Genomic DNA, 22789 nt, shown 5'->3' on the forward strand with positions numbered 1-22789 from the left:
AAGTCTGAATTCAAGGCGCAAGCTCTCACTTGGAATAGAGGGTGGGTTTTCGTCAACAGTGGGCTGGACCCACAGAGAACATCCCACCGTCCTGGGTCCCTGACACTGAACAAATAAGAAGTCTAAACGTGATGGGCAGGAGACGAAGACCTCACAGCTCCGTGTCAAATTATCCCTCAAGCCCTCAGGAATAAGAACAAACGCGGCCCCCGTTTCAGGAGAGTAGGAACGCCCTGCATCTCCCCAACAGCAGCACAGCCCAAGCCACGGTGACTTTTGCATCGGTGACCTAGAAATTAGCCAATCGAGGAATAAACACTCCACGGCCAACCTGGAAACTGGAAATCTCTGAAGAACCTGATTCAAAGAGAAACGTGCTTTAAAAATTATTACCAAGAATCTATAAAAAAAAAAAATAACGAAAATACGCATTATTGAAACCAACGGGATATGGCCAAAGTGGTCCTCGGAGGAAAATTTATAACCCTCAACATGATTACTGAGCGAGAGACCAGAGATAAACAAACGGGCCTTTGATTCAGAAGTCAAAAGAGAAAAAAAGAAAAAAAAAACTAAAAAAACGGGAGGAATTAAAACAGAAGTAGTGGGGAATTCCCTGGCGGTCCAGTGGTTAGGACTCCACGCTTTCACTGCCAGGGCCCGGGTTCGATCCCTGGTCAGAGAACTAGGATACCACAAGCCACACGGCACGGCAAAAAAATGGATAAATTAATTAAATTAAATAGAAGTAGTGAAGAGAAAAGTAGTTAATTGATAAACATCGATTCGTCAATGAAGCAGATTCCTTGGGAAAAAAGTCAATAATACAGACACGAGACAGCTGGGTCCAGGACAAGGGAACAAAAAGAAAGAATAAATAGATTCAGGACTGAGACATGGATTCATATGTTATTAAAGAATGCAACGTGAACCATTTTTAAATGTGCCTGAAACGGATGATTTTTCTTCCCCCCTAACAAAATGCTAGAATTGACAAGAGGAGTGGACAAAATCACAACAGGCCAATCGCTGCAGCAGAAATAAAGCAGTTGGGGAAAGTGTCGCATGCAAACAGGGTGGTGGGTCTGCTCCCCAGTGCCCAGAGAATGGGGGGCCCCACTTGCTGGAGACTGTTCCAGAGAAACTGGTGCAGAAACATGGCAGGGAGCCACAAGGAGCCTCAGTGCCACACGACATGGGAACACAGGCAAAATGCAAAACGGATGCTGGCAGATCTGGTCTGGCAGCTAAACAAGGATATGGACCAAACCCAAAATTCAGGGAGCATCGGGGTGAGAAAAACCATTAATGGACAGCGTCAGGACGTGGGGAAGGAGAAAACCAGGGGCTGTCCTGAGACACCCAACACACCACAGTGATGCCAATCACTTGCGTGGATGGTCATATAGGACCAGAAGGAAACGCCCTGAACATGATAAACACAGACAGTCAGAGAGATCTATCTTGAATCGACAGCCAGGATCAGGCCCGGTCCTGCTGACAAGAAGCCAAACAGCACACACCCAACGTGGTTCTAGAAACACTTGCTGATGTGAAAAGGCACATGGCCTCCACACCAGGATGGAAGAGGCCTGAGGATGATTTACCTGGAAAACCAAGCCAAGGGAAGAATGCAAATAATTAGGGGATGTCAGGAGGGAACCAGGTAGAAAATATGGTAAAAAAAGATCCCCAAACCACAGCATGGAAAATCCTAAAACACCTAGAAACAACTCTCACTGCAAAAGTATGTGAGCAAATTAAGAAAGAAAGAAAATTATAAAATGGCTAAGTGCCTTATGCTTTCATTTTCAAAGTTTATCTTAAAAACTTAATATTAAGAGTCAAAACTTAAGTAAAGGAAGAAGACACCAAGTTCTTACAACATGAAAATGCAGTACTATAAACACAAACAGTTCTCCCGAAATGTACCTATGAATTTAACATAACATCAAAATCCCAACAGGTAGGTTTGTTTGTTTCAGAGGGATGTGGGAGGAGACATAACAGGTATTCTAAAGATCATGAAAAAGAATCAGCATGTCTGAATATGGGAGGGGGGGGGGGAACCTGAAAAACAACAATTGAAGACTATAAAAACACCACAAAGCTACAGTAACTAGGGGAGTTCACTGGTGGTCCAGTGGCTAAGACTCCACACTCCCAATTCAGGGGGCCCGGGTTTGATCCCTGGTGAAGGAACTATATCCCACATGCCACAACTAAAGCTTCTGCATGCTGCAACTAAAGACCCCACATGCCACAACTGAAGATCCCACATGCCACAACTAAAGATCCCACACGTGGCAATGAAGATCCCACACGCTGCAACTAAGACCCCGTGCAGCCAAATAAATAAAAGAAAAAGAAAAAAAGAAAAATTTAGTAATAATTCTAAAAAGCTACAGTAACTGACACCAGGTAGTACTAAAGTAGCAACAGGAAGGTAAAAAGATGAGACAAAAATTCATGGGTAAATGGCAATTTAGGAAATGCTTTAAGGCATTTCGAACCACCAAGAAAGGTTTTCTTGAGTTTATTCCGTTGTCCTAGAACTTCCTAAATTAAATGCTTACTCCTTTTCTTTTCATTGTATCTGAAGACCGTCAAAGGCTATGATTCTTCCCTAAAAACAGCTTTAGCTGCACCTTGTAGTTTCAGTGTGTTTAGATTATTGCTGATTTCTGTCTAGCCTGTTTTAATTTCCTCTTTAACCCAAGAAATAAACAAAAAGGAATTTTGTTATTTCCAAGTCATTAAGCTTTTTACTTATTTCTACGTTTTTTGGTCTTTCATTTCCAGTTTTACCGCATTGTTCTCAAAGAATACGGTTTATACTTTGGTCACTTTTTTTATGTTACAGGTTTTTTTTGTGCACAGTACGTGATCAGTTTTTGTAAGAATGGTATGATCTCTTTTACAAGGCATGGCCTTTAAAGGTTAAATGCTTCTAACTGGAGGTGCCCCTCAGAATTGCCTGGAAGCTCTTACAGGCCCCATCCCAGGCTTTTTATCAGTGTCTCTGGGTCCAGGGCCCAGGGGTGTGTGTTCTGAGCAGTCCCACGGGTGAGCTGGATGTGTTCCCTTGGCCAGAAACTGCTGCATAAGCTCAACCTTGATCACTTCACTGTTGAGGTTCTCTACCTCCCACTTATTTTTCACTTCTTTGCTCTGCCAAGAACTGCAAAGGCATGCTTTTCTGCCCTCCAGCATCTTTTCCCGTATATTCTTCAACTTGATGGAATGAGGAACAGGCACATTCATGACTGTCACATCTGCAATGCAGAATGGACTGTGTCATCTAATTCTCAAGGATTTGCAGAAATGGCACCAAAGCTAGAACAACATAGAAGACTTGACAACATAAAACTGAAACCTGTAAAGCACTGAGGCAAATTAAAAGTCTCCATCATCAACAACGGTTATAAATGAAAACTTAGGGAAAACGCTGAAAATCACAAAAGACTAACATCCTTCCTCTATGAAAAGCTCTTACAAATCAATAAGTGCAGCATAGTGTAGGAGTACAAGACACTACAGGGAGACAACACTGGGTGGCTAGCTGGGATGGTTAATAAATTCTGAATTTCAGCTTCATCGTAAGTAAAATGGTGATGACAATCGCACTTATTTCACCAACCTGTGAGGACTGAGGACTCAGAATAAACAATCCAGGCTCAGTACCTGGCATACAGCACTCAACAAATGTCGACATAAGTTGTCATTGATAAGCGTTACTGTTGCTGTTGTTAAAAAGTTCACCAGGCAGCAATAAAAAGGAACAAGCTGTTGATCCAGCCAACAACTTGGAGGGATTTCCAAGGAACAGTGCTCAGTAGAAAAAGCCAATCTCAGAAGGTTCCATGCTGTATGGTTCCATGTATGTAACATTCTTGACACAACAAAGTTGGGAAGATGGAAAAGAGTAAATCAGGGGTCACCAGGGTGAGGTGTGGTGGGTGGTGAGTGGCAGCAGGTGGGAGGTCATGGGGCGATAGAACAGTTCTGAACAGACCATGGTGGTGGCTTCATGGCACTACACACGGGATAAAACCAAGCAGAACTACACGCACACAAACGTGTACACGCAGAGCTTGTGAATAAACTACAATATCCAAATAAACTCTTGTAGATCGTACCAAGGTCAGCCTCCTGATTTGGTGTCACGTGAGGGACGTGCAGGACTGACAGCTGGGGAGGCTGGGGAGGGGTGTGCGGGACCGCCCCGCACATTTTCCGCACATTTCTTTGCAACTTCCTGTGAATATATCATGATTTCAAAATAAAAAGTTCACTAAATCCAAGAAAAAAAGAGGGTAGTGATCGGAAATTCATCAAAAAATAACTCATCTGGCCAATCTGCTTTTGGAAAGATAATCGCCCATGATTAACGTGTAAATGCCCATTGAAACGGCGCATTTGGAGGAGGTTGGAAAGAGCCAGGACTGGGATGCCAGAGGGACATTCTTACCGTGGACGCACGTCCACGGCTGGCAGTTCTAGCCGGGAACTTACTCTGAGGCCGTAACCGCACACCTGTGCTGAGCCAGGGTAGATGCCACCTTGCCTACCTGTTAGGTTTGTACCCAAGGGCACGTTACCTTTAGAGTCACACAGACCAGGAAAGCTGCGAGACAGGAAAACAGGGAAGACGTCTCCTCCGGTGTCAGCAGGCGTTTCCCCATATCTCGTGGGGCCTCGGACCCTGTAGGTTGTGGCAGAGGCCGTGCTGCCACTGAGAGATCTGTGCCTTGGGGCTTCCCAAAAGGGAGGGAGTGGAAAAATTATCCCCGTTCTGCAGTCTTCTGCTCTAGATGACGAGGAGAAAGTCTCTGGCCTCGGCGCCTCCCTGACAAGAGTCTTTAAACAGAGACGGCACAAGCAGCCCACACACCCCACACGCTCAGCTCCTCTTCCCGAGACCTTCGGAGACCCCTCCTCAGAGACCCGTCCCCGCTGGCTTGGGCTGCTCCTCTTCTAACATGAAGTGCCCTTTCGAAGTGAATCTAAAAGAAGCAAGTTGACTCAAAGGAATTCTAAGGAGAGAGACACGAGGCCAAGACATGCAAGGAGAATGAAGGGGAGAATGTGGCTGGCGTGACCTACTAGCATTCAGAAACTCCTGTCCCCTTAAAGCGACACTGCCCGTCTGGAGGGCGGTGACCCATCTTACGGATGAAAAAAGCTGAGGCTCAGAAAGGGGGTGACTTCCCCAAGCCCGATCCCGCTGTTGGACCACCAACCCTTCCACCCCCCCCCCACCTTCTCCTGGAGTCTCCAGCTCCACCGGGGAGGGAGTAGGTAAATGAGCTCAGAGCTGGGAGAGCCCCCCCAAAGGGACCAGTCTCAGTTCCTGTGGCTCCCGGGTCTGGAGCTGCGACCCCCCTGCACCCCCTCAAGGCAGACACCGAGACGGGCCCCGCGCCTCGGTTTATAAGGCACTTTCACGCCCAAGGACTTGCTGAATGAACCCTCTGCCGATGGGGAGACTCCCGTTTTACAAACGAGGAAACTGAGTCTTGCAGTCACACCACCTGTGTCAGGTGACACAGCCTGCCTTGTGCCTGAAGTGGAAGCAAGGAGGGGACCCCTAAGCTCAGGTCTTAGGGCTCCCGGTCCCGTGCCCCCTCCCCCACCCCAGACAGCACTAACTGCTCAAATGAATTGGGGAAAGGGGTCCCCAGCTGTGTGTCCAGAACTGGAGACCTCCTGGGCTGGACCAACCACACCACAACCCTCGTGGGGAAGAAGAAAACTCAGCCCGGCGTGCAGCGGGACAAGGCCGGACCCTCCCCACCTGAAGTAGCCAGGGCAGGGCGCTTGAGCAGGCTACGGCTGCAGAAACCACACAAAATCAACCTGCAAAATTCACAGGGGTCCCACTCAGGCTGGGCCAGGCATGGGGTGTCCTGGAAGGGTCCCTTCCTTGGGGGCTACTGGCCCCAAGTGGACACTGGACAACAAAAGAGAGCAGGGGAGAACCTGGGGGAAGATGAGGGAGGGACTGTGCCACCACCTCCAGGAAGCCTGCCGGGGCCTGACCCTCTGCCTCAGGCAGAGGAACAGCAGCACCCCCTGCTCCCCAGGGCTGTTTTGGGAATGGGGAGGCAGGGTGGCCTGTGGGGATTTCCACACTTCAGGGAGGACTCTGGCCAGCCCTGAGGCCACTTCCTCAGGCGGAGAGGAAGGCCAGCATGGGGCAGTGGGGTCAGCAGCACGATGTCCCTCCTTTTGCAGGGGGGGTGGGGGGAGTACAAACCACCCTTGAAACCCCCTCCTCCTCCAGCCAAAACCCACCAGACACCCTGATGGAATCTGGAGCAGACAGACCCTTCCGTCTTGGACCCCAGAGATGTGGGGGGACACGGCCCCCAACCCAAGACCCCAGAAAGACACTGAACTCCGTACAGAGCGCTGGCCTTCCCAAGGTGTCCCCCATATCCTCCCGACAGCCAGAGTGGGCTCCCCCCCATGCACATGGCTCCTCTCAAAAGCCCGAGTCCACAAGGCCCTGCACGGCCTGCCCTCCCCTCCCCCCCTCTCCCCACCCCTCCCCCTCCCTCACTCTGCTCCATCCACACAGGCCTCCTCACTGTTCCTCCAACTCGCCAGGCATGGTGCTGCCCCAGGGCCTTTGCGCCCCCAGGCCTCTGCTCAAACATCCAAACATCTCCGTGGAGACAGCCCCTACTGCCCTCCCCACCACTCTGCAGCCTGACCCCTGCTCTATGCTCCTTGAGGCCATGCCATCTGTCCTCCCTGGGCCATGTCCTCTGCACTCAGTACCAGGCAGGGTGACCAGCTCATCCAGGTGTGCCTAGAATGACCCCAGTTGGAACGTTCAAAGTCCCAGATCCCAGGAACCCCCCCCCCAGACCTCGAACAAACCAGGCCAGGTAATCATGCTAGTGCCAGGTCTTGTCAACGATAAGCACCTAATACATACTTGAATGAAAACAGCCAGGAGCTGAGCAAGATTTGGAGAAAGCTGGGGTTCCACATAACACCCCTCCTGGGCCTCAGGTTCCCTCCCTGGGGATGGACTGGAGACCCAGAACCCCATTGGGGCCAAGGAGACCCTGGAGGCTCAAGTGCCCAGCTCACCCCGGCCCTCATTAGTCACACAGAGTCCCCCACACCCGGACCAGGGGCCAGGCTCTCGGGGCAGGGTGGACGGTGACACCATGCTGACCACGGGGCTCCCTCCCTTAGCCCCAAGGCAAGTCACACCACCGCAACAGCAGCCGCCTCCTGGGGTTCCCTTAGGCTCACCATCCCCCCACCGCACGCCCACAGGGGCGCCTGGACCTCCGCCCCGGGCCCCTCAGCCCCACTCCACCTGGTGGGCCTGAGCGCTGCCCCCAAACACCTCTCCCCTCAGTGCCTAGTCCACGAGGCTGCGCCCGGCCGCCAGCCCCACCCCGCAGTCGCCCCCCCTCACCCTCCATGGACCCACCCTACGCACGCGGTGATCTCCTCAAGCAAACAAGAAGCCCCCAGGCAGCCAGCGGGGTCCTACCTGAGCTTCCGAACTGGGCCCCGGCCAGGGAAGTGGGCCGGCTCTTCCCATTGGCCACCGGCAGGGGGAACATCTGCGGGGAGAAAGAGGGGGTGAGTGGGGGGCACAGCCCAAGGCCACAGCTCTGCCGGGGTCCTGTCCCCCGGGAGGCCCGAGGCACCCTGAGGGCCCTGGCGGGAAGAGGCTCCCCGGTGCCCCTCGGGAGCACAGCCGGGGGCAGGGAAAACTCCCCTGTTTACCTCTGTATTTGTTTTACGGGGGATGAAATAACACGAAGGCACTTGATACAATGTATCCGCTTAGAAGTGATACAAAGTTTTCTTCAAGTTTCACCTTTAAAAAAATGAGATCATTTACACTCCCAGATGGATGGCGTGTCCCACCCATGTCCCAGGCGCGGACCCCGACCTTCACCCTAGGAGACCGGCATCCACCTCCCCACGGGCCCCTGACCCTGAGCGGTGGGAGTGCAGGGAAGCCAGCCAGGCCCCGCCACCGGGATGGGGAGCGGGGGGCCCCCACGAGCCGGGCTCCGTGCTCAGAGCTGCACCCTTCCCGGCCAACGACGGGGCAGTTCTCCCGGGTGGGCGGGCACCAAGTGTGGGTGCATCACCACGCCCCCCCCCACTCGCTCACCCAAACCCACAGTGTTAAATCCCTCAAGATTAAACAGCTTAGCAGCATTAACTGGGAAAACCCAACATCAACAAACCCTCATGCAGCACAAGAAACAAACCATGGCCCTGCCCTGCCCCAACGGTCTCAGTTTCAGAGGTTCTTTTGGGGACCAAGCAATTCAGAGTGGCCGCAATCAGCATTAAGGCTCTGTGGGGAGCGGCTGAAGGCTGACAAACAGGACATGGGGGTGTGCGTTCTGTGGGCGTGACTCGGGGCAGCATCACAAGCCCTGGGAGTGACCCAGGAAAGGGGGTCCTGCCCCCACACCCTGTTCTCCAGAAGGGGAAACTGAGGCCACAGACTGAGCTGGCAGGGCGAGTGCAGACTCGGGGCAGGTGTGCACCCAGGCTGGACTCGGGTTCTCACGGGGTCTGTTGTCCCCTCCGGGGGCGAGGCTGTGCTCACTGCACCCAGGGCCTTGGCCTCAAGGCAGGCCCCTTTCCTGCTGGGGACACTGAGGCTTGCGCTGGGGGAGGGGCAGGCCTGGGGATCAGGAGCCTGAGGAGCAGGAGGGGGGTGGTGCTCAATTCTGTTTCTGTTTCGCCATCCAGCGTGCCAGAGGCCGCTGACGTGGCACTTGCCACAGGGTGGGGGGGGGGGCGGGGGGGCACTGGGCTGTGTCCTGCGGGCACTGAAGGTCTGTGATCAGCCCAGCCAGGCCCCCACACCCCCTTGGAGCCTCAGTATTCCCTTCTGTGAAACGGACGCAGAGCTTGCACCGTGTGGGCTGTTGTGAAACCCAAATGCACGTGGGCATCGTGGGCACGTAGGGGCCTCTGCACACGCAGAGCTCAGAGGAGCACAGTCGGGCCACCAGGCAAGCCCACAGCACCCTCCCTGGCCCCTCACCCTTCAAGGCCGTCGTCAGGCCCAGGGACCACCTCAGGCCCCCACACCCTCACAGCCACCAGCCTAACAGGCGAAGCTCAGGGCTGGGGCAGAGATGCGATTTTAACAGCTAGGAGGAGCCATTTTTCCTGGTATTTAACTGACAGTTGCCTCGTTTACTTTATACAGACCTACCCCAAGGAAGCGCTTTCCCTTCAAAATCTTTTCAGTCGAAAATTTGTTTCAAAAAAACAAATTAACTCAGTGTCTCTGGGGCAGTTGGGAAGGAGAGGGTGTGAGCCTCCTGCAACAGGGGGCTGCCTTGGGGCCTCTCTCCTCACGGGAACAAGGAGGTCGAACAAAACTCCAGTTCTGGGTTTTCCCAGAGAACACACACTGGGCACCTCGCACGCTCAGCTTCGCTTTCCGCATCTGTGAAATGGGTCTGAGCTGGGGGGCGGGGGAGTCTGGACCCCCCGGACAGCAGGGGGTGGTGGGCAAGTGGTTGAGGCTGTGGGGGGGGGGGCGGGGGCGAGATCAGAACCTGTGCCACCCCCTCCCCTGACCCCCAAGCCAGTCTGTTCCGGCCCACTGGTCTGTGACTTGTCAGTTTAACAAAAAAACAACTGAGCAGCACCCCTGATTCCTCAGCTGGGACGCAAAAATAAAACGGGGCTTAAAAATACCGGCATGGCCCTTCCGGAGCCGCGGCCGCTCCGTCCCGTGGGCTGTGTTTTTCCGCAGGACGGCTGATGTCGTTTCAGTTTGGGGACTTTTGTTTCAACAGACCTCAGTGGCCTGGGCCTCATACTGGCAGAGGATTAAATTCAGACCGAAAGCATGCTCCCTGAACCCATTTCAAACCAAAATAATGCTCGCTGGGGGAGGGGTGGGGGCAGGATTTAGGGAATCCACACACAGCTCCTGGGTTTATGAGGAAACGCAGACCACCCCCCCCTCTCCCGACACAGGTGGCCCATTGCACAGACGGGCAAACCAAGGCCCCCAGTCCTCCAAGGGATGGTCCAGCTCCCAGCCTCCCTGGGCCCGTCTGAGCTGTGTGACCTCTGGAAGGCAGTACCCTCTCTGAACCTCCATCGGCCTGGCCGGGGAACGGGCTGTGTCGGGTAGAGCACACCACCTGGGAAGTGTGAGGACATCCCCCTGCCCCCCCACCCCGTAGACCCACGGCACTGGCTCTCGTGTCAGTAAACAACTGAGGAATCACACGTCCACTGCCTGTGGCCTCTCCTCATTCACGGAAGGTCCCCACAGGAGGCACCTAGGCTTTGGGCACCCCCCATCTTTTGCACCCACGATGGCATGAATAACCCCGATCACACAGTTTTACAGGTCCCAAGGCAAGGTCACTGCATGCCCAGAGCCAAGCTGGGGCCTCACGGCCAAGCCTCCCCAAGGAAAAGCTGAAGGCCCTGGGCAGTCCCTCCCTCGCTCTGGACCTCAGTTTCTCCATCTGCAAAGTGGTATGTTGGACCCACTCCGTGCCTGGGCAAACAGCTGGGTGACGATGGGTGCCTCTGGAAGCCGACAAGGGCCCCAAAGCTGCACCCTGCCGCGGGGGCGTCAACCCATCCATCCGAGGGCACCCAATTCCCCCAGCCCCACCTGGGGCTCTCTAACCCATAGGAGCTTGAGCTCCAGATGCTGGGAGTGTTTTTGGCAGAAACTTCTTTCCCACCGTCCGGGAGGCGCAGGAGTGTGGACAGCTGGGCATGTGGGGGGGGGGGGACACGACGGGGGGACGGGGAGGGCCGCTCACCATGCTGAAGTCCAGGAGATCACTGAGCTCCTTGTCCGTGCCCACGGGCGCCATCCTCTGTGGCTGGTTCATTCTCCAGAAGCAACGGGGGAAAAGGGGCCAGGGGCCGGGGTGGGCTCCTCAGGCCTAGAAACAGCCCTGCAGGGTGCCCGCAGCGGGTGCAAGGAGAGGTGAGGGGTGGAGAAGAAAAGAGGTATGAGTGACAATGGCCGAGGTGAGCAGATGGGGGAGAGCTGTTTAAGAGCCCCTCTAACTGCTCGGGGTCTGGGTCTTCCCAGGCTGCGTCCCTTCCAGACCCTGAGGCATGGGGGTGGGGCAGCCAGAATTCAGGGACTGGGGCCCCTAGAGACCCCTCCCCAGAGCCTTCAGGGAGTTTGAACAATGGGGGGGGGGAACGCAGAGTACATTCCCTAAACTCCCTCTGCGACCACCAAGGAATCAAGTTGCAAATTTTAAACTGGATGCGGGGTGGAATGGTCCCTTCCCAGCTTGGCCAGAACCCGCCCCTCTCCCCGACACCTCTCCCATTTCCACCCACCCGCAGGCTTTTCCACTGGCCCCACCCCCGAGAAGGGGGAGGGGCGACCCGGCCCCGCCCCAAGGGAAATTTGGTGACCACCCCACCCCAGCAGCTGTCAGAGCACGTTGAAGGCCCGGTCACCCCCAAATTCAAAGCAAAAGAAATCCACAAGACGGCGGAACCCCCTTCCTGCTCCACAACTAAATAGGGGGGATGCCCCGCGCAGGGACCTACCCGCAAAGCTTCCCACTACACTTAGCCTCCTCCCCCCCATAAAAAACAACAAAATTCTAGAGAAAAAAAAAAAAAACCACCCTAGATTGTTTTATTGTCACGATGTATCCGGGAATTATTCTTAAGCAACTTTGAAAACATCCCTTGCCCTGAGGGGAGGGGGTCCCAAGACCAGGGTTCCCCCCCACCCCGCATGGTCCCTAGGAGCTCCATTCCAGAATGGGGGGGATCCACCTGCCGGGCCCCATCCGGAAAAGAGAGAAGAGCAACGTCTCCCTCCCACAGTCAAACAGTGAAGCCCCTCCAGCTTCTCTTCCCCGGGCCCCAGGTGCGGGCGGGGGCCGCGAGGAGAAGGGGGTTCCGAGATCGAGGGAGACCCGACCTCAGAAGCGGAGAAACCCCCGCTTTGTTTGCCAACTGGAGACGGGTGTGAAACGGATGCCCCAGCGCACCCCCTCCCCCACGAAGCTTTTTCTTTTTTGGAAAGCGTGTGAAACTGACTTTTTTTGAAGAGTACGAAACCGCACTTTTTTGTGGGGTGGCTGAAACCGATTTTAAGGCAGAGCTGGGAAGGCTAAACACGCTTCTCTAGGAGAGCTGAAACACTTCTGGGGTGTCACGAGAACTTTTGCGGGCTCGAAAGATATGTGAAGCCACTCTGGAAGCAAAGAAGCACGAACGTCTTCTTCTGGGGGGGGGAGGGGTGGGAGGAGGCCCGGGAAACCAATCCCCTCCCCACCCCCCGCAGTCGGTGCGGGCGGCGCGGCCCGGGAACCCTTTGAAGCTCGGGGCGCAGCCGCCGCCACCGCGCTGCTCGCCCCGAAGCCGCCGCCCGTGCCCGCGGAGCGCGGAACAGATGTGGCCCCCGGCCCGGCCCCCGGCCCGAGCCCGCAGGCGCGCGGCGCACCTTCCCCGCAGACAAAAGGACGCTCCCTCTCCCTGACTCGCTCCCCTCCAAACTCCACCGCCGGCCGGGCCCCCGGGGAAAGGGGCGCTCGCGGCCTCCGCGCCGCTGCCCCGCCGCGAAGTTGGGCGGCCCCGCGGCGCCCCCCGCGCCCCCGCCCGGCTCCGCAAACTTTCCCGAAGTGCCGGCCGGCGGGGGCGCGCGGGCCCGAGCGCGCCCTCCACGTCGCCGGCCCCCTCCGGCGCGCAAAGTTGGAGAACAATGACTCCGGCCGCGCCGCCCCCCGCCCGGCCCGCCCCCGCCCCACGTCCCCGGGTCCCCGCGTCCCGGCGCCGCGCGGGGAGGCCCGACCCGCCGGGCACCAAGCGGCAGAGGGTCCCGGCGCGCTCACCTGCTCGGCGTGGGCCGGCCCGCAGCGCGCGGGGGGCGGCGGCATGAACGGCCCCCCCGGACAAAGGGGCGTCGCGGCCCCGAAGGGCGCGCGTGGGCGGCGGCGCGTGGCCCGGCTCCCCGCGTGTCCGCCCCGCGGGCCCTACGCGGCCGGGGCGCTGGCGGAGGCGGCGTACGAGGAGCCCGCGGTGCCCGCCGGCCGCGTCGTTGGGCTCGGTCCGGCCCGCTACGCCCGCGGCCGCCGCCGCTGCCTCATCTTCCTGCGGCGGGAGACATGTTCCGCCCCCAACCCCGCGCCGCGCCCCGCCTCCCGCCCCTGCCAGGCCCCGCCCCGCGCGCGCCCCGCCCCGCCGCCGTCCGCGGATCCCTCCGCCGCTGCCCGCTCGCCCGGCCGCCGCCGCCCGCCCCCACGCTTCCGCTGAACGCGACTGAGGTCCCGCGGAGTCCGGAGCCTGGAGCCGGCGCGCCGGGGGTCCGTCGGCCAACGGCGGGGGTCTAGGGCAGGGACTATCTTCCAGCGCGGAGGCGCACGTGGTCTCAGTGCACAGCCTGACGCAAGCGGGTAGGGACGTGAGATGGAAAGATAAGGCAGAGCGACCGGGGCCAATCGGAGAGTGCGAAAGCCTGATTGGCGGGGCCCTCGGCCTTTCGTAACTAGGCCCCGCCTCCACCCCGCCCCCTTCGCGCGTCCCAACGAAGGAAGAGGCTGGACTCTCTGAGCTAGAGACCGCGAGAAGCGGTAGGGGGTGGGGCTTGCAGTTTTATTCTCAGGTTTGCGTGGCCGCGCGCACGGCCGTTTTGGCTCGGTCGTATCTGAGTTCCTAATGCTGGACCCCGGTGCTGGGTGTGACGAGCGTTCCAGACCCCCCCGGGAACGAATCAGACTAATCTTACCTGCAGGGCCACCGATGCCAGCTCTGTTTTAGGGTCAGAGAGCCCCGCGTGTAACCCGCTCTGTGCTTCTGACTTGCTGGTTGCCTTTGCCTGCCTGAGACTCAGTTTACTCATCTGTAAAATGGGATTTGGACCTGAGTTTGGCTGTACTAAGGCCGGACCAGGCCTTCTGACTCTCAGTGGTCTGAGAGTCCACTTAGATCCCAAGGCCGCCCCCACACAGCCAGGGGCTCTTCAGCTTTTAGGAACCATAGACCCTACAGAATAAAAAATAATAATTAGTATAAATGAAAATAACACAATTTTTCGTGGCCCCCTGTGTCCGCAGAGAGAAAGCTACACTCCCTTCCAGGCTAGAAAGAGGCCACGGTACCCCTGGCCCACTGGGCTCCGGCCTCAGCGCCCTCCTCCTCCTCACTGTTCCAGAACCTGCCACGCTCATTCTCATCTCCAGGCCGTTGCCCTGGCTGTGCCCTCTGCCTGGAAGGCTCTTCCACCCCATCTGGAGCCCTGAGTTCCCACAGTTCAGGGCAGCCCTCGGTCCAGGGAGCAGGGCTGAAAGGAAGGAAGAAAAGTGGGGGTCCTGGGGGGAGGGGGGTGGAGAAGACCCCAGGGGCAGGTGGGGAGCTCAGGGGTCTCCTAATAAAGTCTCTTCCTGCTACATCCGAACTGGGCTGACCTTCACCGTGACCCCTTCTCGGCCAGAGTGCTGCCATGTGCCACAGGTCTGGGGAGGGGACTGAGGGTCTTGGGGTCGGGGTTCAAATCCCTCATCCCTCCCAGCATCACTGTGACCTCAGCCAAGTTCTTGCCACTCTCTGGGCCTCAGTTTCCCCATCAGGAAAATGGAAGGGTGTACTGATGGGCACAGAGTAGGTGCTGAGGGCATGTGCCTTCATCCTGCGGCCTCTCCCCACTGTAAGACCTAGGTCTCCGAAGTGAGGGTCGCCTCAGCCCACAGCCTTTCCCTGGACCAACCATGACCGCACAAGTCCATTGTCTGCTCTGGCTTCCTCCTAGCCTGAGGGGTTTCTCAAGGACCAGGCTGTGGCTGAGGCCCCTCCGGGACCCCAGCCTCACTCAGGTCGGGCCAGCACCCTCTCCCCCAACGATGCTAAGGTTCTAACCCGCATGGGGCCAGTGTTCCTGGAGTTGACACACCCACTGAAGCAGGGGAATGATCCATTCATAGGCCATGCAAATATTGAGCACCGATGGTGTGCCAGGCTTGGTGCTGGACATTGGCGCACATTGGTGACTGTGACCTGTCCAGTCCCTATCCTCCAAGGCAAGATGAGCCATCAAAGGCTTCCCCCCCAGGGCTTCCCCCCCAGGGCTTCCCCCCCAGGGCTCCCCTGGTGGTGCAGTGGTTAAGAATCTGCCTGCCAATGCAGGGGACACGGGTTCAATCCCTGGGCCAGGAAGATCTCATATGCCGCGGAGCAACTGAGCCCGTGTGCCACAACTACTGAGCCTGCACTCTAGACCCCGAGAGCCACAACTACTGAGCCTGCGTGCCACAACTACTGAAGCCCACGCGCCTAGAGCCCGTGCACCGCAACAAAGAGTAGCCCCCGCTCACCGCAATTAGAGAAAGCCCGTGCGCAGCAACAAATTCCCAGCACAGCCAAAAATAAATTAATTAATTAATTAATTTTTAAAAAAGGCTCCCCCCTTTAGTCCCAAATGTGCTCTTTCCATCCATATGTTTGGCTGTCAGGTCCTCACGCCTGAGTGATTAAACCCATTGTACAGATGAGGAAAATGAAGTTCAGAGATCTCCTCCCTGGGGCCCAGTCCACCCTGGGACTCACACCTGCCAGGAGGCCCTCCCGGCACCCACAGGCCACCGTTGTCTTCCCTGGGGAGACCCAGCTTGGGGCTGAGTCACCAGGAGGAGCAGCCCGTGGGGGCCCCACTCGGCCACAAGCTCTGCCCAGCCCCGAGGCCCGGGTGCGCCCTACGGGGCCCTGGCACGGGGACAGGCAGCCAGCAGCTGGTGCCAGGGGCCCCTCGAGGCCAGCCACGGCCCGCCCCCCCCCTCCTGACTGTGGCCTTTGTTCTCCTTTGGGTGCCAGCAGGGCAGGCAGGCTGGAGCCAAGGACCTGCCTCCCCACCTGGGGCTGCCTTCCCTCCCCCCAAGCCAAACCTACTGTGTGCTGCCCCGGGTTGGGGACCCAGAGGAGGAGGAGGACCCCATTCCTGGTTGAGCAAACTCATGCCAAGGACAGATTCCCACCAGTGAGTGGGGCAGCTGGGGACAGAACATGGGGATGGTGGTGGAAACTTCCAGAAGACAGTAGTTGTGCAGGCCACGGTTGACCACGGAGAGAAAGCAGTTGGACTTAGGACTTGGGGGCCACCCTCCTGACATCGTGCTTATTTGTCTCCAGAGTGGGCACCTTCTCCTGGGCTGTGAACAAGCCCACCCCCAACACTCTCCCACCCCCACCCAGCCCCTCCCTGCTTTTCTGAAGCCCGGGAGGAAGGGAGGGGCCCTTATCAGTCAAGCCAGACCCCACATACAAACCTAGGTTCATGGTCCTGAGGGAAGCAGAGGGCGGCACTGCCTCTGGAGCTGGGGGCTTGGTGGGCCACCCCCGTGGAGGGGCCTGGCCCCGATTTGTCTACTCTCACCATGACCCCCACCCCAGACATAATCGGGGCTCATTCATTCATTCATTCATTCATTCTCCCTGGCTTCTGGGAGGGAGGTCTCTGCAAGGCCTGCTGCTTGGGTCTGGGGCCAAGGGCTCTCTCTGGATACAGGGTGGGGGGCTTCTTACCCTATGCAGGGGAGGGAGGAGGTGTTGGCCGTGGCGGGCATAAAGTGGACGATGAAGCAGCACCGCTGGCCACTACCCAAGCCTGCCTTCCCTGGCGCTCACAGCCGTGGGCATAAGGAGGGGACCCCATCCCTTCACCTGAGCTTGTCCTAGGGAGCCAGAGGGCCAGGAGGGCTGGGCGGGGTGGGTGCCTGGAGCCGCAGCCTCGTCCTCCCCATTGTCGGGGCATGAGGAGGGGCTCTAAACTTGTCCTTCTCTGCGGTGGGTTCCCTGGGGCAGCGACACTTGGATGTGACCATAAGGATGAATGATATCAGTGGGTGAAGAATAGGGAGCACTGGGGGTGGGGGCACTGCACAGGTTACTTCAGGAACCCATGAGGCTGGAGCCCAGACAATTGGAGGGAAGAGGCGCGAAGGTCAGGGGCGCTGGGTCTCCATGGTGGGGTCACTATGGAGCCACGTGGGGATCTGAGCAGGAGAGAGAAGTGGTCCCAGGGGTGCCATTTGGAGGCTGCAGGTTCAAAGGGGAGGAGGGATGATCGTTAGGGGAGAGAGGGGCTGGCCGTGGGGTGGTGAGCTGGGTGGGCTGGGGGTACGTTTGAGGGATAACAGAAGGCTCGCCTGGGGTGGGGGTGAGGAGGCAGCCACCTATGGGCGCTGGGTGTGAGGCCCGGGACCTCAGTGCCTTAGTGGTCCCCTCCTCCGAGCAGGGCCGTCGCAGGGCCAGTGACAGGGATTAATGGGGCACAGGAAGCCCACATCCCAGCCCTGCCAAGGCCCCAGGGGACAGAGCCAGGGCTTGGCCACGAGGGGCTGCGTGAATGAATGAATGAGCGCCGCCCCAAGCTGAGCCCCAATTCTGCTCTGAGCCCCTACCCTGGACCAAACCCTGAGACCAAGCTGAGCCCCTGGCCCTGGCCCAAGCCCGACCGCACTGAGCCTCTCCCACCCAGGCCCCCACCTGCCCCCTCCCCCTGCCCTGTGCCCATCCGCCCCGGGGGGCTGGTGCCACCTGTCGAGGGCTGCCCTTCCTCCTCCTGGCCCGGTGCCCACAGCTCCTGACTCAGGGGCCCTGGGGGCCTGTCCCACCACATTCCGGGGCGGCCTGTGTCAACACAGGGTGCCTCCCCCTGGACCGGCCCCCAGGCATTGTCCGGCCCAGTTCTGGGGTGGGGGTGGGGGGCGAGGGGGGCAGGGCAGGGGACGGGGGAGCCCAGCCTGATTTCTGCTGCCCGCGTCCCCACCCACAGGGTGGCCCCACTGACTTCTGCCTGCGGCGGCATGGGGGTGCTCCTGGCTACCCAGGGCACACTGGGGCGACACCCTTCTCCCCAGTGCCCCACAGCTCCCCTGAGCTTCATGCGGCGGGAACCACCCATTGTTCAGATGGGCAAACTAAGGCTCTGGCCCCCGCCTAAGGCAGGCCAGCCTCCTACACCTGGTTCACCTGTCCGCCCAAGCTCCTTCACCTGTTCCCTGGTGCCTTCCAGGAACAGGGGGGCGTCCTGGCTGCCAGCACCTTGCCACGCTAAGGGGTGTGGGTTTTACTCAAGGGTGCTGGGGAAAGCCAGGAGGGCAACGTGGTTTCCTTGGGGACATGGGAGCTGAACCTGAAAGGCTGAGGGAGGGTGATCTGGAAGAGGGCACAGCTGGGGCCAGGGCTGGGTGTGGCCTGGGGGATCAAAGCTGTTCCCTGGTGTGCACTGAGGGCCCTAGAGAGCCCTGGCACCGATCCCGGTCCCGGCCACCCTGTCTGGAGCTGGGACCCCTTGTCTGCCCCCACCAGCCCCCCGTGAGTTTCCAGGCCTTTGTCCTGGCTGTGCCCTCCTCCCGGGTCACCCTTCCTCTCGTTCTGCCTGGCTCTCTCCTCCTCATCCTTCGGCCCTCAGCTTGGGTGCCACCTCCTCCAGGAAGCCTCCCCAGCCCGCAGGGCAGGCCAGGCCCCCTGCCCGTTTTATAACTCCTGTCACCATTCGTCCGTCTTTTTGCCATTTCTGTCACCCCGTCACTCGCGCCAGATTAAGGGCCCCTGGGTGGGGGCCCAAGCTTCCTTGCTCACTGTCACACCATGAGGCATGGGGCTGCGGAGGCCTGGAGGGTGGCAGTGAGGCAGCTGAGGTCCAGCAGGGCTCCTGGTTCCTAGGGACAGGTTTGGGGCCAGACGGGTGTCCAGGGGAGGACCCAGAGCGTGAGGACTCCTCCCAACCCCTCGGCCCTGTTTGCCAACAGGTTCGAGTTCAAGTCCCACCCCCACCCCACCCCGAGTCTTGGCTGTATGACCCTGGGCAGGGCTGGACTGGGTCATCTCCGGGCCCCAGGAACTGCTCAGTGGCACTTTCCCTGCAGGTATCATCTCACTGAATCTCACCTCAGCCCTGTGAGGCAGTGACCATACGGCACCCGTGTTGTACGTGGTAATACTGAGGCCCAGAGGAAGGCAGCCACGTGACCAAAGCCACCTGACCAGGTGGTGAACTCAGCAGGGCTCCACGCTCAGGACCATCTGAGGGCAGGGTCCCCGGGTGGGTGTTTACAAGGGGCAAGTCAATGGGGTCACCCATCAACATGATGCAGTTTTTCTGCCCAGCATCTCCTGCAATCTTTCCACCTGGCCCCTACTTGTCCTGTGCAGCCAGCAGGCAGCATGTGTGGGGTGGGATGTGTTGACTCAGCTGAGCTCCCTGTGCTCCCAGGATTGGAGGAAACTGAAAAGGCTGGCCTCCCATCTCCCCCCACCTCCTTGCCTTCTTTGGAGGTGGAAAAGGCACAAAAGCCAGAGCTATAAAGGGACAAACATCTTCAAATGTGACTCCATAAATACGCTTCTGAGTTGTAACAGACCGACAGATGAGGTTAGATGAGGTGGGACATCTGGGGAGAAAATATTTTCCACACGGTAACAGAATAAGGATTTGTGTCCTTCATATACAAAGAGTTCCTACAAATCAATAAGAAAACAACCAAACAGAAAACTGGGCAAAGAAAGGAACAATTCGTTCACACATGAAGACGCACAAATGGCCACCGGAGAGACAGAGAAAAAGAAGCTTAGTCACTCATGACTGAAAAAAGTGTAAACAAATACGCAAATAAGAAACCACCTTTTGTCCTGATAGTTGGCAAAACAGTAAAAGATTGGTCACATCCTGCAATGGTGAAGGTAGGTGTGGGGGCGCCCTGGGGGGTGCTTATTAAAATACAGAAGCTCTGAATCCCTTTGAGCTCCCTCCGCTTCCAATTCCAGCCCTAACACTCAGGAATCTAATAAAAATGAGGATGTTCATTAGAACAAGGTTTGTGGCAGCTAATACTCAGAAACAACCCTTGCCGGCCACCGGGGATGCGTGAGAAAATTCCAACGTCACTGAACAAGGAAAACCATCCTGCCTGACAGCAGAGGGGGTTTGCACACCTGTCCTGAGCCAGAAGGACATCCGAGGTGGACTGTTCAGACAAAATACAAGTTCGAGACCCTTGGTGCCATTTTGAGAGTAAAGTTTTTGCGACGCAAAAACGTGTGTATTGAAGAAATACAGACGGAGGAAATGCCCCAAGGGTTCCGCGGTTCCTCTGGGTGCGGGGTGGAGGGGGAACTTTCAGTTCTTACTTTATATTTATATTCAAGAGGTGGGATGAGCTGAGAGGTTGGATTGTATTTCTGTGTGAGTGTGTGTGTTCTGGTATTTTTTAACTTAAAAGAAAGTTTAATTTTCAACTCATGGCTGAAGTTGGGTCTCTGAAGAGCCATGGAATGGGGTGGGGTGGGTTTCCACTTGGGGGATCCCTGACCCCCTCGGGGACCAGGCTCACTGGGCATTCCCTGGAAGGAGCAGGCTTCCAGCTGCCCCGGGGTCCTTGGGGGGGAAACCCGGGGAGGTGCCCCGGGGAGGGCCCCCCACAAAGGGCGACCCTGAGACTGAGCCAAGTACAGGGAGCACTGAGGAGAGAGTCCAGCGTGGGGTACTTCCCTACTCGGGGCCCGAGTTCTCAGGTAAAGCGGACTGGTGAGCACGCCACCCACCAGGGGCGAGGCTGGGCTGCCTGGTCTCCGGGCAGGTGCTAGGGGAGCGCGGAGCTGGGGGGGGGGGTCCCTTCCCCGAGGGCAGGGACGGCCCCAAGCACTGCCCAGAGGAACTGGGTAATGCGGGGTGATGGAGCATCCCCTCTGAAGGTCTCTGTCTCAGTTTCCCGCTTTGCATGGAGCCTGAAGAGTGGAGGTCCTACCTCTAACCCGAGGAATCACCTAGCTCTTGGTTTCTCTGGCTTGGCCTCCCCATCACCCTGCTGTCTGGGTGGGGCCTGGCCCCTCACTGCTCCTTGGCTTCCTCCCACCCCGAGCTGGCCCCAGGCGGCCCGTGACTTCTCTGTGCCTCACTTATAAGGTCTGCAGAATGGGCACAGAGAAGAATGAGAAATTCACCCACCAGCTCCTAATTCCTTCCCCGCCTGGGGCCTGGCTGTGTCAGGCTGGACAAAGACACCCCCCAGCCGGGGCTGGGGTCCCGGCAGGCCTGAGTTGGGGGGGATCCGGAGAAGGAGCAATCTGGGGGCAGAAGCACCGAGTGCGTGCGCTCTGACCTGGCATCCCTCCAGCCCCTGCAGCAACACTGGCTTCCTCCTCCCTGCTCCTGGGACACCACGCCTCATTCTGACCTCAGGGCCCTTGCACGGCTGGCCCCTTGGCCGGGAACACCTCTCTCCCTCACTCTCCAGCCTATTATGCTGGCTTGTCACCTCGCCCCTCACCCCACCAATGCCCAGGACTGTCTGATTTGCTTGCTCAGTGCCCCCACCCCAGTTCCTGCAGGGCAGCCCCCAGGCCTGGGCCTGGCACACGGTGGGCACCCACTGGGTGGAGAGGCTGGGGAGGACGGTGGTCCCCATTTCACAGGTGACAAAACCAAGGCTCAGAGGGAGAGGCCTGAGGTCAGGCAGAGAGAGGCACTTAGAAGCCCCCGCCCAGGCAAAGGCATTTCCTCCCGCTCAGGGGGCTGCGGGGTCCTGGGGCAGCTGGTGGGGCGCCTAACGGGCTTGCTTGTGTGGCAGCGGCAGCTGGGGCTCCTGGGGCCCAACCCCCACCCGGAGTGCAGGAGGGAGGGCGGGAGGGGGAGGGGAAGGCAGCAGCTGGCGGCTGGCCCTGCGCCAGCTTGGGGCTCTGCGGGGAGGGGCTGCACGGGGACTGTCTCTCGGGGTCTCTCTCTCTCTCTCTTTCGGTCTCTGTTTCTCTTTATCTCTCTCTCTGCCTGTCCCCTTCTGTCTCTCTGGGTCTCTGTTTCTTTGTCTCTGTCTCTATCTCCCCTCTCTCGCTCTCTGCCTTCTCCGTCAGGGCTGGGGGCAGGGCTGGCCCCATTTCAGGGCATTAGAATCCCCCCTTCACTTCGACCCGCCTGCATGACTCCATGAACTGAAGGACACCCGGGCCTCTGTACCCTCACTGTGGTCTCTATCCCTCCCCAGATGGGGAGCCTGGGACACACCTCTCATGGGCTGGGGGACCCCAAGCAAGTCTCCCACCTGTAGAGTGTTTGTGGGCACCCTCTCTGGGCCAGGGCACGGGGGTGGGGGGGTCACAGCCAGCCTGGGAAGAAACAGTCACCAAGGAGCCACTTTATAGGCATCTGAACCTGTCGGGGGGGTCCAAGCTGGGTGGCCCGAGAGGGCCCCGGGGAGAGGATACAGAGGCCAGGAGCGATCCTGGTGCGGGGCCCCAGCCTGTGCAAAAGCCCTGAGGCCTGGGGCCACCCTCAGCCAAGTTCTTGGGTCCCCACCCCCAGGTCACACAGCAAGCTGAGCTGGCTGACCCTGCCCACTGTGCCCGTACCCCCGCCCCGGCCCCCCAGGGTGTGCAAACAGCAAGGAGGACACTGCGGGGGCAGGGAGCTGGGTGACCCTCCCCCCCAGGACCCTTACCACCCAGGTCACATCCCCCCACCTCTGCCAGCACCTCCCTGACAATAGAATCCATCAAGGCAGAAATATCCTCTGGGGGCTGTGGCTTAATCACCCCCTGATTTGCATTTTTGCATATTAATGCCGGCAGAGCTGCTAATTTTGCCGCATTATTTTAAAGGTGCAGAAACTCTGGAACTGCTGAGGGGTGAGGAAGGGGCATTCCTCACTGGGCCTGGGAGGCTGGGTCTCTGGGGACAGGATCCCTGACCCTCGGGTCACAGGGACCATGTCCCCCAGGGGTCTCCGGGTCTCTGCTCCTGAAATTGGGGCATCAACCCTGGCGGGAATGGGGATTCTGGAAT

General features: G+C 58.3%; 1 protein-coding gene across 12 annotated transcripts in view; it reads right to left on the minus strand.

Annotated features, from left to right (window-relative positions):
* TCF3 (transcription factor 3) overlaps positions 1-13123 on the minus strand; it is a 35898-nt gene extending 22775 nt beyond the window's left edge. For 11 of the 12 annotated variants that reach the window (XM_061190756.1, XM_061190758.1, XM_061190757.1 and 8 more), the window contains exons 1-3: positions 12855-13123; positions 10806-10943; positions 7520-7592 (exon numbers count right to left, since the gene is read on the minus strand). In XM_061190756.1, the coding sequence (XP_061046739.1) occupies positions 7520-7592; positions 10806-10877 (145 nt within the window). In that variant the 5' untranslated portion in view covers positions 10878-10943; positions 12855-13123. Of the gene's footprint in view, positions 1-7519; positions 7593-10805; positions 10944-12060; positions 12269-12854 lie in introns of those variants that run through there. The other variant, XM_061190755.1, reaches the window with a different exon arrangement.
* Between the last annotated feature and the right edge of the window lie 9666 nt (positions 13124-22789).

This window comes from Eubalaena glacialis, chromosome 4, assembly GCF_028564815.1.
Source record: "Eubalaena glacialis isolate mEubGla1 chromosome 4, mEubGla1.1.hap2.+ XY, whole genome shotgun sequence".
Classification (NCBI taxonomy): Eukaryota; Metazoa; Chordata; class Mammalia; order Artiodactyla; family Balaenidae; genus Eubalaena; species Eubalaena glacialis.